Source organism: Condylura cristata, unplaced genomic scaffold (genome assembly GCF_000260355.1).
Source record: "Condylura cristata isolate star-nosed mole 26May11 unplaced genomic scaffold, ConCri1.0 scaffold00023, whole genome shotgun sequence".
NCBI lineage: Eukaryota > Metazoa > Chordata > Mammalia > Eulipotyphla > Talpidae > Condylura > Condylura cristata.
In genome coordinates, this window is record NW_004567124.1 from 14,075,361 (window position 1) to 14,094,487 (window position 19,127).

The following is a 19,127-nucleotide window of genomic DNA, read 5'->3' on the forward strand; positions in this document are numbered from 1 at the left end:
GTGCCATTCTCACTGGGGTGAGGTGGTATCTCATTGTGGTTTTAATTTGCATCTCTCTTATTACGAGTGATGTTGAACATGTTTTCATATGCTTGTTGGCCATCTGCAAGAAATCTAGTACCTTTTAATAACTTTAAAGTGGGTCTTTAATTAATGTTTGATAAAAATAATTTAAATTGCACACTTACATTTTTTAAACATTTTCATTAGTGTTGTTTATGTTTTTATATTTGATATTGTTTTATGTGACATTTCAAATGCTTTACCTAGCAACAAACTTCCAATTTCTTAACTTTGCTAAATATAATAAATTAAGCATATATTGTCTTTATAAGTTCTCTGAAGCATTCTGTATTTTGGAAGGTTTAATATTTCTAAAATACCTTGAACTAAAAGCAAAAGTTTATGCAAAATTAGAATCTGGATCATTGTCATGTATTGTAATATGTCAACTATTTTAAAATACTTCAAATACATAGCTTGATTCCTTGAATATAAAAACCATACTGAAATACAAAAATATTGATGGTTATGGAAATTATTTTCTGTATTTTTGAAAGTTTATGATCTTTACATATTTTATTTAAAATTAAAACACTTAAATTTTTTTAAGGGAAAGATTAGGTTAAGTCCCAACAAGTGGACCTGTGACGCTGAAGAACTCAAGCTTTGGATTACAGTAGTGAATTACCTGTTTAAGTTAAAGTTTAATTAGATGGTTGTTATGAGAATCAATGAAGTAATATTTTGGAAAACCAGTACTAGTTACATAACTGGTGGCGCTAGAAGATCTGCTTTAAAATCTTCATCTGTCTCTTCTAATTTGTTTCCTCACCTAAATCACAGATTAGATTGTAAACTCTGTTAAGGTGCAGATTGTTTTTTTGATCTTCACAATATTCTTATCTAGTAGTATAGTATGGATAGAGATACCCTTAGAAAATAAGTACTGAATGAATGAATACTGTACCCCTTTCACCTTACAGAATGGCAGAGGCACAGGTAGATATTGCTGGTGGAAATGGTGCAAGTTGTTAGTGCAGCCAAGACTAGTTGCTTGTCTCTTAGCTTTAGCAACTGGTATGAGAGGTGAAAGTTTATAAAGCAAAAATACTTTCTTTCAAGTAAATTACAGCATTAACATGGATATAGCTATGCCATTTTCTGCAGAATCACTTCAGTAGCTTCAAAAATGGCAGAGAAAATTATAACACAAAGAGCAAATCATGGGAAAATAATCTTTGAATTTGTGTATGGATTTTTTTTTTACGAAAGATAAAAACCTTTTATACTTTTTGCTTTTTGTTTTTTTTTTTTTTTTTGTAGGGGCATTACTCTAGTGTGCCTTAATTGTGATTTCCTAACTGATGTTTTTGGCTTAGATAATATGGCTACACACTTAAGTCAACATGAAACTCATACTTGCCAAGTTGTACTAGAGAAAGGTATGTATATGTAATTGTGTTTATCTGGATTTTTAAATTTATTCCAGTATTTTTGGTCACATAATATGGGCTATTTAATGAATCATTATTTTCACTCATATTCATATGTTGTTTTATTTTACATCATTTTTACTTTCTATACAGTGTATGCTTTCTACTCTCAGGTGTAATTCCTACCACCAGTCTACCCATGCACCATCACCATAGTCCTTTGTGCTCTTTCCTCCCCTGTTTTGATTCCTCTCCCTCCCCCTTCCCTATAGGATGTTCCTGACTTATAGCTGCCTGTTAATTTTTTCAGTTTAATTATATTATTCTTCTTCCTGATCCCTTATTTGGTTCCCACATTCCTCCTATAATTTAAACCATCCAATATTTTTCTTTTTCTTTCTGGACTATGCTCATATGTTGTTTTAAATATAAAATTTTTCTTCTAATTTCAGTTTCTATTTGTATCCCAACTTCTGAACATCTTTCTGAGTAAGTTTAATTTTTATTCAGTGCATTTAACTTTGATGGATTTTAGCATTATTGCATTTTAAAATGTACCATTAATAGAAATGAAAAATATTAAAGTATTTTGTTTTTTTTTTAAAGCTGCTTGTTGAAATAGGTTCCTGCTCTATGGAGCTCGTGACCTGGTGCAAGACAAGTTGGAATTTCCTAAGTTCAAAGTTCTGAGATGTTTTCTTACACAAAGGCAGTTAAGCAGCCAAGTTCATGACACTAGCTCTCATTACTCAGCTCTTTTCAGCTTCAAATGGGACTAGATCCTTATTCCACCTTATCTTTGTGTCAGGTTGACATATCTTAACATATTTTTTTTTTTCTGCAGTTGGCTTTCTCCAATAATAACTTTTCTTTGCTATGATCATTTCTTACTTTGCTTAAAATAATTTGTGTTTTTCTCTGCTGTATTTGCCTTCAGAATAATACATTACAAATGATATGGCTGTTTGTCTTTTTGTCTGTTTTGTCTGCTTTCTTAATTTCTTATAAGTCTTAAGTTTTTAGGCCAGATAACTGTCTTTTTCCTCATTCGTTGTCTGTCATTGTGCTATTTTTCTTATTTTTCAGATGCAGAAGCAGCCCAGAGATTTCAAAAAATGTGCAGGGTACACCTAGACAGTGTCCCCCTTCGATGGACACAACTGATGCCTGTTCTCTCTTTCCAAGAAATATGAATAATTTCACTGTGGGGCCTTCTCTAAATTGTGGTCTCAAGAAATCAGATCTTGGGGAAACTCCCTTTCTTCATTGTTGGCCTCCCATAAGGCTAATGTTGATTTAGCCAGAGGTTACCTCAAAGTCCACCAAATTGAGCACAACTTCCTACTGGGGGCTTGGCTGTTCATGTACAGCCTGTGGGTTACTTCTAAACAAGAAAAGCCCATCAGAGTAATACTTCCAACATCCAAGTTGAAGTTCAGTCATTTTGACTGTTTGATATCTTTTAATCTTTCTCTAACTAAAATGCAGTTCATGAATACAAAAACTGGTTATTAGAAAAACCATGGTTATTTTTATGTCCTTGGAACAACAGGTTTCTACATTTATGTTCTAAAACTGTAGTTATTTGTACTGTCATTTAAAATATATTACCCAATTAACTCTGTAGTTTTTCAACTATACCAATTCTCAAGAGTTTTATTTTCTAAAATTTTAATTTTAATAACTTGGTTTTGTTCTTCAAATTTATTGATAGCTATTTTATGATGTCTATTTTATAGTCTTTAAAACTGTTGAATGTTTGCTTTGTTTTGTTAAGAATAGATCACCTAGAATTTTCTTCATATTCCCTATAGCTGCCTATTTGTAACTTCTTAATTTGGCTGTTGTTTATTCAAATTAAACCATTAGATAATATTTTATATTCTGCCTTATTTTAGTAGTATTAATAGTGATCTTAATTGTGAGTTCTAGAGTATAAAGAATTGGCAAATCCCTCTTCTTATAGACCTAAAGGAAGTTTTAATGTTATTTACTCAGTCATAAATTTAGTTCTTTTGGATAAAGGTAACATGAAAAAATATGTGGGCCTATAATGCACTTGTTTCTTTCATTTATTTATACACACACAACATATATTTACACATATATGTATATTTTAAAACTTTGACATTTGTTTCAGTTACATTGAATATAGAGCTAAACAGTTTTGATGTTATTTATTCTTAATAAAAAATTATATTGTTTAAGTGCCTCAAGAATTATTTACTAGCAGATACTTTTATATAATAGCTATAGTTTTCATCATAGATAGGAACATTGCTTTAAATGTTTTGTGTAAATAATTGACCTGTAAAATGAGAGCTATATCTATTTAGTGTATATTTCACTTATTTTAGTACAAGGGAAAGGTCACCACTAATCATACTATACAATTTCTTGAATTTCAAAGCCAAGCAAATTGTCTTTTGTTATTTTAGTTGCCACAAGGATAGGCAAACTTGAAACTATGACTCAATCCTGTTTTTTCCTCTAAAATTAGAATTTCAATTTTACTTTGAATCAGACTTACAGCAAATTTAGATGACTATTATATAAAGTGCTCTTCTCAGTTAATAATCAGAGTTGAATTTTTTAGTTTAAACTTCCAAACTAACTTTTACTGTAAATGAATGATTTTTCCAAACACTCCAAAGAGTGACTTGTTTCTTTTAAGTGGACTTGATGATATACTAGTCTCCATTTCCTTCTGTCTCTTAGAAGTTACATTATCCACTCTCTTTCTATATAGTGTTTAAAAGTATATTAAAATTTGCCTGGAAACAGTATTCTTTTTCCATTTTTAACCTATTTCATTTTTATTTGTAGATATTTGCTCTGCTTCGATCATAGTTAATAATATGATAAAACAATGTAGGTATACTGCCTTTTTTCATAAGACTACTTTATATATCATATCCACTTTCTTAGCTTAAACTCTTAAAAATTCTACCACATTAGCTTCCTTATAAAAAAGACAAAGAAGGCCCTTCCTGGTGGCACAGCGATTTAAAGCACCACACTATGAAACTAAGGCCTCTTCAGCACAAGTTCAATTACCGGCCAGGGAGGTTATCCACATAGTGTGGCAGACTTCCCCTGACACGCCTGCTGCTCCTCTCAGCAGTGTACTTCGTCAGTCAGCTTAGTCTGCTCCCCTCTCTGTCTCTGGTGAATCTTCTCACTGCCCTTTCACCTCTGGCCTGTACCCCAGTTCTCTATGAATAAATACTAAAAAAAAGTCAAAGTACTTAAACCAATAAATAGAAAATTTGCCTATTATAGGCAATTGGTTGAATTTTGATTTAGTGCTAATGAGTTTTAGCTTCAACCTGATCCCTCTTTACCAACAAGCAAGTCATCCCAAATAATTTATTCACCTGATCATGCTTTTGTTTACTTCTGAATAAAAAATTAAATTGGTTCAATTTGAGTCTATCACCATTCTTAAGAAAAATGAGACTTAGATTCTTAGAGACTTATTTTGTCATATTTGGCATAGCACCTCCTCATTTACTTATTCAACAGATTTTTTTGTGTGCATATATTTTGGTCTGGCATGTTTCTAGGCACTTGAAAATGGACTAAATGACGATTTAGTCATTTAAGACAGACTATTTTATATATAAAATATATAGCATATAGAGTATGTTAGATGATAGTACTATGGAGATAAAAGAAAGTAAACAAGGGAGTAAAAATAACAAGTAAGTAAAGGTAAAATCCAAGGCTGCTATTTAAAATATGGTGGTCAGAGATGGTAGAGTATGGTGTTGGAATGACTATGGTGGCAAACCCCTTTGTGACTTCCATTGTAAATAAATAAAATTTGGTGGCCAGGTGAGGGAGATTTGAGTAAAGATTTAAAAGAGGTAAGGAAAATTCTTAATATATGTTAAGAACAAAAACTACAAGAAGAAACAGCTAATGTCAAAACCCTGAATTGTGATTATATCTGATTTACTAAATTGCAATTGTGTGAACAAGAGGGAGAATAGGAATGTGGGACCTGTGAGGTAATGGGGCCATGTCTTATATATCTATAGACATTGACTCTTTCTTCTGATAAGAAGCCATAGATTTGAAAGGTGTTTTATATCTCAATAAAAATCATAATCAACAAAACCTCTTAAATACAGAAGTCTCTTAACTATTACTTGAGAACAAACTATAGAAGAAAAGGAACAGAATTAGGGAGGTACTTGGAGTTATTGTAATAACCCAGGGAGGAGATGGAGAGGACTTAGGCTAGTATGCTAGCAGTGTAGGTGGTAACAGGTTTAATTTTGAATATCTTTTGAAAGTGTTGACAGTTCGGATATGAAGTATGAGAGAAAGTGTTGAGGATGATTCACATTTTTTAGTCTGAACAACTAAAAACATGGCATTGATACTAACTGAGATGGGGAAGACTAGTAGTAGAACTGGAAGGGAAATTGGGGATTTTGATTTGGGATATGTTTTAATTTGAGATACTGATTAGCTATTAGTCATTTGCCTTTATGAATTTAGGGGAATGTTCTAGGCTGTGCACATCATTTAATATTTTAAATTGTCATGGAAATGAATACAGGTCAAATTGGGGAAATCAGTGTATTGCATCACATTCAGTATCCTGACTAGGATATTTATGTAGGGACTTTTTTTGTAAAATATTTTCACGGGGGAAAATAGACAAAGGGTGTACCATGGGATCTCTCTCTGTTATTTCTTATCACTGTGTGTGGATATGCTATTGCCCCAAAAGACAGCATTTTAAAAAGTATAATTTATTTGAGATCGCCAAGGTATATAATAGAGACAAAGGGAGAGTTCTATGGACTGAGCTCTGGACAATCTGATAGTAAAAGGTGTAAGGAAGATAAAAAAATTGGTGAAGAAAACGAATGCCAGTGATGTGTGTGTGTGTGGGGGGGGGGGATGCTACTGTGTCCTTGCAGCCTAACTTACCCTAGTTGTAAAATATGGCTTCTAACTTGTAGAGTTCTGAGATTCTGTTACTCAGTTATTATATATGCCTACATACCGTGATTTGTTCTTATGAAGAGATAAATTCTGAATGTCATACATGGCTTATCCTCAGGAGCAGAAATAGGGACTCAGTTGACCTTGAGAAAAATGTCCATGTTACTCTTTGCAGGCTTTAACTTTCTACAAACATTTTCTTGAGAAAGCAGTTCTCTTACATTTCTATAAGAGAAGGCAATTAGGTTCATGTTTCCCAAACTAGACTCTGGGTGTGGAAGTGGGTGGGGAAAGGTTTCCATAGTCAAATAAATTCAGGAAATGCAAGCTAAAATTAAATAGATTGTTTAAAATGTTTTTTTTTTTTTTTTTAAATTCTGTATGTGACCTGTGGACATCTATGAGAATATTTGACTTTGGAACTTTTTCCTTTAGTACTTACTAACTTCTTGATAGTACTCTTCAGAGAATAGTGCATATAATATAGATCTAGATAATAATTTTTCAGATTTTCTGAATTGGGAAACAAACAGAAGTTGTACAGAATATTGGCTAAGATTTGTACAATGTTGACTAATGAATTCCTAGATATTTCACTCACGTTTAGGAATCCCTTGTAAGAGACCGTTATAACTGAGTGTTAGCAGTGTACATTTTCAGACTTTTAGAAGTTATATCAAGAAAAATTGTATTCTAATTATTAGTGCTTGTAAAAATCAATTAATTACATCATAGAAACAGACCAGTTATTAGCTTATTCTACTTGATTGTAGCAACAAGGGATATTGTATTTGGAGGAATAGTTACTTTACATGATTTCACAGCAAGATTTCCAGAAGGTTGATGACTCATAACTATCTTCTCTCTGTAATTCTGTTTCGATTATTAATCTATCCACTTACCTGCTTTACTTAAAACCATAACTATTTCTAACCTTTTACTATCTGTTAAGGATTTTATTTTTAGTTTTACTTCCTGCTTAAACAGTAAATGGAGATCTTCCTTGATAGTAACATTAGAAAATTTGATACCAGTTCTATATTAAACACTCTCAGACCCTTAAAAGAACAATGTGTTTTCGTGGTTAAAGAGCCCAGGATCTGATATTGTTGGAAATTAAATGAGCTGCTGTATGTATGTAGTATTTACAAAGTGTCACATTGGAAGCACTATGCAGGTGTGAATTTATCATTGTTACTGTTTTACTACCCCTAAGTGATTTTTTTTCTTAATGTATTTTATTCAGATAGAATTTCCCTAATCTCCAGCTTTATTTTCATTAACCTTCCCATGCCATTTTCACATGTCATTTTGGTTAACTTTCTTAAATCTGTATCTTTAGATATTTTTATCCGTCATACCATTAGATTTCTGTTTTTTGAAACTCACTAAACTTAATTTCTAATGACACTGAATGCTCCTAGACTCCTTTTAGTCACAGCTACCTCTATAAATAATATGCTGTTTTCCCCCAAATTATACTGCCTCATACTGGTCACACTGTTTTATCTCCTAGTTTTGGCCTACCTCTGATTTTGAGGTTCTGCAGTCTTCTCAGTGCACTGAAAGAGCTTAGTCTTACCTAGAAACTTGTAAAAGCTAGTTTGCCTCCTCTTTATCATTTGTTGAAGCATAGTAGCTTACTTTTTAAGTACTGTACACTGAAAAATACCATATTTACTTCTGCGATATATGATGTTTTAAAAGCAGTGTAATATTGAAATAACTCCTAGATTTACATCCTAGTTTTATATCTAAACAATTTTGTAGCTTTGAGAGAATTAAGTAAACCTTGTTGAACATCAGTTCAGAGAAAGGTTTATAATCAATCTTTTGCAAGGTAACTAAGAAATAGAGGTAACATGAAAATGAAATTATTAATTTAGGTAATTAAGTAGTGTTATCTAGTGATGGCCTTGTAAAAACTTGTCAATAAAAAATGTCGGTTTTGGTTGCTGCTAATACCACTGTATTACTACTTTTACAACTGTTACTGCTATTAACTACTGTTGTTATTTAGTCTTATTGATGACAAGAGACTCAAACTACTTATCAGGAGAATCTTATTTAATACTTTTAGCAGCACTCTGACTGCACTGTGGTTGTTTGTGACTTTGTCTTATCATTCATAGGTGCGACAGACAGTACATTTAACCAAACTGCTAGTTGGATGGCATTTTATTGCAATGCTTCAATTACATAATACCAGAACTGAGTGTAGCACTGACTTTTCCTTTATGACAACTACAAACACACCCAGGTTGCAAACTACAATGAATCCTCTTTGTTTAGGAGAAATATATCCTTTTGAGCTTTCATTCCTTCTGTTTAGAAATTTTTTATTATTTCTAGGTGTTCATTGCCAGCTTTCTGACTACTTATCCAAAACTAATAAAAATTTAATGCATAATTGTCCAGGTTGACAATAGTAGAGTTTGTAGACTCTTGGAATGATTTTTTAAAATCTCAGATGTTGGAAAATTATAACTCAATCATGAAATTTCTCTTCGATTCCTCCCTTTATGACATGTATTTACCCATTCCTCTGTCTTCTCTGTCTATTTGAATAGATTAGCTTAGAAGTTTTAGTTTTGTAAGGTTCATGACAGAAATTGAGAATACAAAGATAAGTGCCTGAAGCATGTCTTCAAAGCATAAGAATCCATAGTAAAATCATAATAACTTAAATTTGGGAATACAGGCTGCTTAACCAGTTTTCTATTTTATTGATTGAATCAAATACCCAGGAGTTGTAGTTATTTTTATTGAAAATTAATTGCTGTCATATTTCAGAGTAGCTATGAGAATAATAAGTTTTATACTTAGTTCTATTAGTGATTATATTGTAGTATAACAGAACATTTCTGTTATACTACAATATAAATAACCATTCCAAATATTTGTGGGCATCAAACGTAAGCTTATATGCTGGAAATAAAAACGTGAATAAAAAAGATATGTTTTTTTTTTTTTAAAGATTTATTTATTCATACAGAACTGGGGTACAGGCCAGAGATGCGGAGGGTGAGAGGACTCACCAGGAACAGAGTGGGGAGCAGAACAGGCAGATGGACGAAGTACACTGCTGAGGGGAGCAGCGGGCGGGTCAGGAGAGGTCTGCCTCGCCATGTGGATCTCCGGGGCAGGCAGGCGGGATCGAACTCATGCGGAATTGGCTTAAGCTTCTTAGTGCAGTGCTTTAACCGCTGCGCCACCAGGGAGGGCCTAAAAAAGATATGTTTTATGTCACCAGGGTGATTACAGAATAAGACAGTCAGAAATGTATCCACTGAATCCACATCTTCACAGGGCCACAGAATCAAATGACTTTATAATCACTTAAATCTATCACCAGGTATATATTACATTGTGTAACCTGATGAAATTCTGTACCAGGAAAGATCTAGACTTGTTCCAAAATAGAAAATTGTATTTTATTATACTACTCTCAACTAAACCACTAAGTCATTATGCTTCACAAATGGAAGCAGCCATACTTCAGAAGCAGGATGGTAACTTTTTTGGGTAAGTTTTATACTTAAAAATATTATTTGTTTTTTTTAAAAAGTTTGCCTTCATTGAATCTCTGAGCATTGAAGAATATGTAAGAAATTATTCCATTATATTTGTGAAATTCTGAATTTTGAAGGAATTATTAACTGGTCATAAAGCTGTAAAGCCTCAGTATTCAAAATGGTTATACTGTTTTTCCTCTCATTTATTTTTTTTCTAGCATACATAAAACAGCAAACAGTTCACCTATGAAATCTTTAGTTCTCTAAACTTGTTTTATCTTACTTATCTAAACCTGTGAAATTTAACTGGGATTACAGATAGTGGAAAATAGCCCTCTCTTAATAGACATTAATATTTGAAACAATCTTCACTTTTTTTTTTTTAAAGATTTCTTTATTTGTGCATACAGAATTGGGGTACAGGCCAGAGGCTAGGGGCGGTGAGAGGCTTCACCAGAGATAGAGTGGGGAACAGAACAGGCAGATCGACGAAGTACACTGCTGAGGGGAGCTGCGGGTGGGTCAGGAGAGGTCTGCCACACCATGTGGTCACCTCCGGGGCAGACGGGGATCGAACTGGGATCGAACTGGGATCGAACTGGGATCGAACTCATGCGAAGCGGCTTTAGATTCTCAGTGCTATGCTTTAACGCGCTGCGCCACCAGGGAGGGCCCAATCTTTACCTTTTAAAGCTTTTCCTTTTCAAAGTAAACATATTTGCCTTTATTGTGTAAATTGCAACCAGTAAGAAGGAACTATTGTGGTTTTAATCTGTTTTTGGTATCTGGTAAGCAGAGAGCAATGGGAGACTAAGAAATGGAAAAAAATAATGAAACTTTGTTATCTTTTTGAACAAACCGTACCAACTTACACTGTAATTCTAAGGTTACTACCCTTTTTTTTAGTCTACTAGTCCAGAGGGTAGTTACTATATGGACTATAAATTAAGTATCTAGGGCTTAATTCAATATTACCAAAAAAAAAAAAAAAAAAAGCCCTAGTCTGGCATTGAAATTAATTAATTTAATTACCTTATCTTCTACTTCACTTTTTTATACATAAACACTTTGTCTCTCCTTGACTCCATCTTTCCTAGTTCTTTTATCCATCTACAATAAATTTTTCTCTTTCTTCCCTACGTGTAGATGACCACATTTTACCCAGCTATTTAGAAACGGGCACATAGTTTCTAGCTCACTGTTGGAGCAAATAAGACAGGTCTCTATAGAACTACACCAGCAATACAAATGTCTAATGTGTTATGTTGAAGGTGAGAAGTTGGCACAAAAGTCTTAAGACACTGAAAATGTTTTAGTTTGAAAAACTATAAAAGCCTGTGTGACCTGCTCAAAGGAATTCTGGATAAGTGATTTCCTGATTCTATACTCATGTCAATAATATCTAACATTGAGTATACACAGTGTATCAGACACTTCTGTTTTTTAACTTAATTTTCACAATCTAATGATATATGCACTGTTTTGTCTCAATTTTATGGGTAAGACAACAGAAGTACATGCGTAAATTACTTGCCCAAGGTCACATGACTTAAGTATGTAGCCTCAATTTAAATTATTGCAGTTTGTTTTCAAAGACTAAACTAACAAATACTGAACTCTTATATAAGATGTACTTCTGCCTTATTTGTGATTGGCCCAGGAACTAGGTGAAACTAAACTTTACTGTAAAGGCAATCTGTTTCCAGAAGAGGGAAGGAAGTTGTAGCTTTGGGAACAGAATTCAGCTTCCCAGTCAGAGAGCTGTATTTCTTGATATACAAGTAGAACATTTCAGCAAACAATGGCATAAATGGTTTCTTTGAGAAGAGTACTGGCAATCATACATGTTTCTTTGAGAAGAATACTGGCAATCAAACATGTTTCATACTGGCAATCAAACATCTAGAAGCAGATCAGTTAAGCGTACCACTTTTCCTGCCATGACTATAAGGGAGCCTGAGTCAAGAGAGGAATTGGCTGTGAGGCAGTACAGTGGAAATTTGAAATGGGAACCATTACTTAATCCTGGTTCTGTTGCTTAATATTTACTATTTTTAGGCCTCAGAATTTCTTATCATCAAGATGGGGGTTACTGGACAATGTAAATGCTTGGAACAGAATTTTTGAAAAATAATAGAAGTGTATGGGTCGTACTCTGGATGATGTTTTTGGATATTTTTGAATAATAGTCAAGGTTGAAATTGTGGCTGTGACTGTTGAAATATACAAGACTGAGCAGTTATGTTAAATATTTCCGTGAGAATGTTCTGCAGCCTTCACAGATTCAGTATGCTCAAAACAATATCTCCTGCAAAATACACCCCCACCCCTTAGTTCACTGTCTTGGTTATGGCATTACCATCTTCATCCCACTTAAGGCATATATTTGTAGGGGATATGTTTACTTTATTCATTCATCTTTATCCGGTTTGTGCTCATTCTATGGGTTTTATCTTGCTTTTAAAATCTTCCTGACATTTCCTCTTCTCCATTGATAGAAAATGCTGCTGCTTCCTTTGAGACAGTCATTAACTATCTGTTAATGGACACCCCCCCCCCCCCCCAAAGTCCCTCCAGCCACCCCCCCAGGTGTGCTCTTCTAACAGCTCCCTTTCTTTCTAATGTACAGACCTGATCGTACTTTCCGTTAGTCTGACAGTAGAGTTCTTAGCATGAAGTGGCTGTTATCTCTAGTTGTATCTTTACCTACTCTCCCTTCTGTCCTACCTTCCTATATAGTAGACCTTTCAGGATCTCTTATCATTACCATCTTATTTCATACTTCTTTGACTTTACTCTGCCTTGAATCCACTTCCCCTGCTTTGCTAATTTCTCCTCTTGCCACAAGAGCAAGTGCACTATAGTATCTTGCTTACCTCTTTTCATAGTGATTCTGTTCTTTGTACAACCATTGCATCATATACAGGTCTCTTTTCTAACACTTCACAGTTCTGTATACAGCTTTTATCTGTTTCTTGATAGTGAGCTCCTTGAAAGAAAGTACTGTGTTTGAATTTTTCTTTGTTTGTTAAAGGTTTTATTTATTTACTTTTGCATAGAAGAACTGGGTGTAAGTCAGAGTGTAGGGATTCACCAGATTCACCAGAGGTAGAGTAGGAAGCAGAGCAGGTGGATTTACTAAAATATACTGCTAAGGGGAGTAATGGGGAGACAGAAGAGGTCTGCTATGACATATGTGGGTTAGCTCCCTGGCTGGGGTTGATCAGCTCAGGCCTTGTTGGTAATAGCCCTTAGACTTAACCCCTAGACCACCAGGGAGGTCTGGAAGGACTGTGTTTTAACTTTGAAATAGGATTCTTCACATGGTCCCTGGTATATGTGCTACACAGTAAATGTTTAGTTTCACTACCCTTATCCAGAACAAATAATTGGAAATGGTTATTAGATGTTTTTCTGTTGTTTCTTAGTTTGATGATTACTATCTTAAGTTTAATCCTGAATGTCTTAAGTGGAAGATCTTAAGAACTAGTTGACTTTACTACTGGCGAGTTGCACACACTCTTCAACTTTTTTAGTATGCTTGCAAATATTCTTAAATTGAAGATTATATTTTAAAAATCAGCACTGAAAGTTTTAAATGTTATTGGAAAGAAAGAATGTGGCCTGGCTGAAATGAATCTGAGCATTTTTCCCCTTATAGCTCCTCCCTCATCTCCATGTTTATATAGTATGAATGAACATTTTGAAAGAACACTTGTAATTCATCCAAAATATATATTTATATGTAGCCTTGGTCATGCAACTTACAGAAATATGAAGGTAGGGATATCTATTTCATGTTTAGCTTAAGGGATATCTATTTCATATTTAGCTTTAGAAGGAAAGGATTACCTCTTAGAAGTATACCAGAAAGATCTATTTTAACAGGTGTGTTAAAATATAAATTACTGTAAATACTGGAGTTAAATTACCTACTTGTAATATTGATCTCTAATGATTAAATGTTAAAATTGATCACCAGATAACTGTCATCTTTATATTAAAATCTTACAGAACGTTTGTTTTAAATGCTGTACTACATTTTTGTATAAAAAATGAATGCAACATTCATAGGTGAAGAGTATAATACTTAATGGCAGGTCATTAGCTCAGAACTTTGAGCTTAGCAAATTTCACTGTCTTCTACCATGAATATCTCAAATGATGACTATTTCAGCAGGTATCTTTAATGAATAAGAATTACAGGTAAGAATTTTTTCTTTACAGAATAATTAGAGATGTAATAGTAGTTGTCTTAAAATTTGTTGAAGTTTGCTGTTCTAGTTATAAAAATTAAATATTTGTTTTAGTGACAAATACAAATCTCAATGAAATTTCATGAGGTGTGGTTATCTACTTTTTTTCTAGATTTGTTTTCCACATATTTTCATTGATTATGATAGTCCTTTCCCTTAAATAGAATACCTATATGGTTAAGGCCATAAAACAGGAGTGGGATAATAGGCTTCCTAATGTTAATTTTATATTTTATTATTTCCTAATAGTTTATTAACTAGTAAAATGAAGTTTCTTAGTATGTGGCCAACTTTCCTTGTAGAGATAGTGTGAAAACTGTTTCTCTAATTAAAACACCAATAAAATGTTACTCATTCTTAATAGATTTTGTTTTAATTGCTGCTTAAAATCAATTTATTGGAATAACCATAATATAAAAATGATTAGAACGTTAATATCTTTTATAAGAATATGATGTCTGTCTTTGATAATATTTTCAATAGTAAGATGAAAAGAAAATTTCTTTTTTTATAAAGTATTGTAAAACTTATCATCATTTGGTTCAGCTTGTTATTTGAGTATAGAATTAATGAATGCTTAGAAATAAAAATCAATGGTAATATACACATTTGCTCTAAAACTTCATTAATTTAATACTAATTTAATTTAACATCTATTTTTTCAAACTAATTTTTCTGGTTTTCTTACTCCTCTAATGTTATTCTTAAAAGATACTATTTTCCCACATAAATCATTCAAGCATTGAGTTCTGTGCACTTCATGTTATTTCATCTTTATGAATATTGTTGTTGACATTAACTACTTGATGAAGTTACAGAGTATTTAACCTCAAAGTGCCCTCAGAGACTGGATAAAGAGGAATCTTTTCCTCTTATTTCATTGACTAATCATGAGAATAGCTTTTGAATAGTTGACATTCCTATCCTACTACACGTCATCATTTTTGCCTGTAAAATTTAAATCATGCATAGTTGTTACATTCTAAATGAACTTTTATAGGTTTTCAGCCTTCATAAATTTGTGAATCACTTCACTATTAATGGCATTTCAGATCAGGGAGGCACCCTTATGCAGATTAAAATTGAGTTTAAATTATATTATCAGCAAATAAGTCACCAGCTGTTTCTACAACAAAAATTCTTTAGAAAAGTTCGCTTTTATAATTGATTATTTTAAAAGATTTTGTGCATGGCATTTTTTTACTTTTTATTTTTAGAAGTTAGAAAGTTAAATTTGTAGGTAATACTGAACTATGCTTATGAAAGGTTAGAAACTATACCCTCTAAAATTTTAAAATTATTTCTGTGATTTGACTCTAGTGAATTTATTATAATATATATTGACATGGAATAGCATATTGAATTTGATATAGGCAAATACCTTCTGTTTTCAAGTCCTGTAACTCATACCTGTGAATAATGGTATGAGTTAGGTTAATATTGAAACATAAAACTAGCTTTCATTGTTAAAGAGTAATTATTTTAAAACTGCTTTACTATTGTGTTACTTCTTTCATTTTAAATTATACTTCTCATAAAGAATATTTGTTAAATATTTTTGTTTTCAGGGAAGGAAATAATGTATTTAGCACATTCAGAGGTTTTCTATTCTACATTAATTTACATTGACATTTCAATTACTTTACACATGTAAAAATTTTCATTGTAATGTAAAATAAAATACTAAATACTTATTTTGTTTTCAAGATTAAAAAATGAAGCTCCCAATAAGAAACAAGAACCTGTGTCTGAGGTAAAGTTTTTTATTCCTACCTTATAGTTTTATGTACTTGAAAGTATTGTTGGTATGAATTTTAGAACATTTCAAATTCTTTTTTCCCCACTTTAGCACAAATAAATCTTTCTGCTAATTGTATTACTTTTTTATATTGCAGTAGCTTCAGAGGTATATGTTCATGCCTCTTCTGATGTATGTATATCACCACCCCATACCCACCAACTCACCCATAGTCCTTTACATTAGTCATTGGGCCACATCCCTCTGTTCCTCACTGCCTTCTTGCCCTTTGGTGACCTGAGTTCCAGTGTCAGACTTTTTAGAGTGTTTTGATTTGTTTTATCTGTTCCTTTGTTCTATATATGAGTGAAATCATCTGTTATTTGTCTTCCTCCTGACTTATTTTGCTTAGCATAATTCCCTTCATTCTAAGTTGTTGCAGTTGCAAGATTTCATCTTTTTTTTTTTCCTCTGAAATACTTGACTAGTATTGCATTGTGTATAGGCATCACATCTCAGTCCCCTCATCTGTCAATGGGTACTTAGGTTGTTTCTATAACTTGGATATTGTGAATAGTGCTGCAGTCTATATAGGCGTGTGCATATCCCTTTTAATAAGATTTTCATTCTCCAGTTAGATACCTAGGAGTGGAATTACTGGATCATATGGTAGATCTATTTTTAATAGTTTGAGAAACCTTCATACTTAAAACACCAGTGTGCATGCATTAGTAGTAATTGCTGGATTGTTGTTAAGGAAGAATTGAGATGTTATCTCTTGTGATCAAATTTAGGAATACCTAACACTAAGTAAAATTATAAATTGCTTTTGTTTTGACCTAGACATTAAGTTTACTCTTCAAACATCCTGAAATCAGTAAACAAATCCATCATTTGGCACTTTGGGAAATTAATCTTTCCAGGTTATTATTTAATTTTCTGGGTCATTTAGACTATCAAGAATATTTAACCAATTTTTAAAATAGAAGTAATTTTAGTATAGAGTAAATATGTTTCAGCTAACTTTTACCAGCACTGTGACTATAACATTCAGGGTTATAGTACAGATGTTATTTACCTGCTGTAATGGATGAGTGTACAAATAGTTTTGCTCACATGCTTTCTAAATGTCAGTTTTTAAAATATTTACTTAATAATGCTTGTGCCTTTCTGAATACAACAAAGTGAGGCAGATTGACATTTATTTTATGAGTAGCATTTCTATATTGTATAGTGAATCAATTGAAATCTAGATAGAAGTAGCAGCCTTTTCCCAGGCAACTTTCATTTATACCACAGAAAGTTTTCTTTTATTTGAAAGTTTTTAAAGCACAAAAATTTTTAAATATGTATAGGATTTTTGTTGTTACCTCTTTGTTCTTTAGTTTTATTAGTTTATTGTTCAAGGAATTGGTACATTTTATTGAAGATGTTGAATTTATATGTATAGAAATTTTTTGTAACGTGCCCTTATCCTTCTAATACCTGGGAATTTTAGTGATAATCCTCTTATTTTGATGGGGTTAATTCTTATCTATTGTTATGTATTTTCTTTTTATGTAGGTAATAAATATGTAACACGGTTTTACTGCTTTTTACTTTAGTGGTTTTTAAGAACAAAAAAAAAATTCTAATGACCTTCATTTTTCTCCATTAATAGTGCCTTTCATTTCTTTATGCAACTTTCTGTTTATGTCTGGTGTCATTACTTTTCACTAAAGAACTTTCTTTAGTGTATCACATGTAACAGATTTACAGATAATTCTTCCTTATTTCATTAAAATCTTTAATTTTTCATTTTTGAAAGATATTTTTTAATGAGTATAGAATACTAGTTGGAAGTTTTGTTTCTTTTAGTAGTTTAAAGAAGTTATTATTTTTTACCTTGAATATTTTCTAATGAAATATCTTACTGTAATTCTTATATTTACTTCTATATAAATATATAAATTATCACTTTCCTTTGGTTGCCAATATTTTACAGTAGTCCTCATTGATTTGGCCATATTTTATCTAAAGCTGGTTTGTTTATTCATTTGTTGATATATTTGTCTATTCATATAATGTAAATTTTTTGACGCTTACCATGATTGATTTTTGCTAAACTATTCTTTATCTTCTGCATCCAGGGTTTCATTTTTACATGTATTGTACCATTTGATGTTAGCCCCTGTTCTTAAACATTCTATTCTGATTTCCATTTCCAACACACCTTTTTTTTAAATTATTCTTTTTATTTTATTTTCAGTAATTTGCATCAGGTCTACTGGTGACTCCCCTTAAATTCATCTTTTCATTGTTGTCATAGGGGGTTGTTTATTCCCCCCCACCCCAGCATTTGCAATGAGTTGTAAGAGTTCTGGCTGTTAAAATTTGCATTTTTGTCATAGGAATTCTTTTGCTTTTTTTCTAGCAAAGCATTTAATGTATTAGTCATGGTAATTTAAAATTTTCTGTCAGATAGTTCTGATAGTGGTTCTGCTAATAGCTTTGTCTTCTGACAGTACATTTTCCCCCTTGTTTTTCTGTGTGTTGTATAATGCATAATTGAATGTAGGCTATAGATAAAGGCTGAGAAAAACAGTACTTATATCTAAAAATGGGTATACCTTCCCCTCTGTTTAGTCTACTGTTGGGGCTTGGGTTCATCTAGTAAGAAACTGTCCTGGGTTTTGGCCTTTTATTGTTATGGTATCCTTACTATAACACTAGGATCAATTTTTCTAGTATTGCCATATGCTTTGGGTGAGTTATATTATTGGAGATTTTTCTCAGTGGCCTTGCACCACACTCAGCTTTATACTTTGCTGTTGAAATTGAGCCTCAGTAGCTGTCTCTGTTTCTCTACATTCTCACCTTTCTTCCTTGAATACTGCTATTGATTGTTATTTAATACTTGCTAGCCTAGTGGTGAATGTGAGGAATAGAGTGATGATCTTTGTAGTTCTTATTTAGCATTCTGAGTTTCTAGATATTAAAAATAGTATTCTTTTCTTCCATACCCCAGCAGAGTTGGTCTCTGAGGACAAACATAGTTTACTGCTCTTCTATCAAATATGTAAAGGCTTGAGCATAAAACTAATTTATGAATTCAAAATTTCATCCTCCATTGATTCTTTCCTTATGCATTCATACTTGATTATAATTAATTCTCAAACCCTCAGATTCTTTTTTTTTATTAAAAAGTTTATTTTTACATCATTTTGCACATTTTTTTTTT

The 19,127-nt window shown here is 32.4% G+C and overlaps 1 protein-coding gene across 4 annotated transcripts in view; it reads left to right on the forward strand.

Moving 5' to 3' along the window:
• Positions 1-19,127, forward strand: part of ZNF280D (zinc finger protein 280D) — a 107,144-nt gene that overhangs the window by 72,529 nt on the left and 15,488 nt on the right. For 2 of the 4 annotated variants that reach the window (XM_012728753.1, XM_012728752.1), the window contains 3 exons: positions 1,327-1,445; positions 1,889-1,925; positions 15,877-15,922. In XM_012728753.1, coding sequence (XP_012584207.1) covers positions 1,327-1,445; positions 1,889-1,925; positions 15,877-15,922 — 202 coding nt within the window. Of the gene's footprint in view, positions 1-1,326; positions 1,446-1,888; positions 1,926-2,522; positions 3,083-15,876; positions 15,923-19,127 lie in introns of those variants that run through there. The other 2 variants (XM_012728754.1, XM_012728755.1) reach the window with 2 other exon arrangements.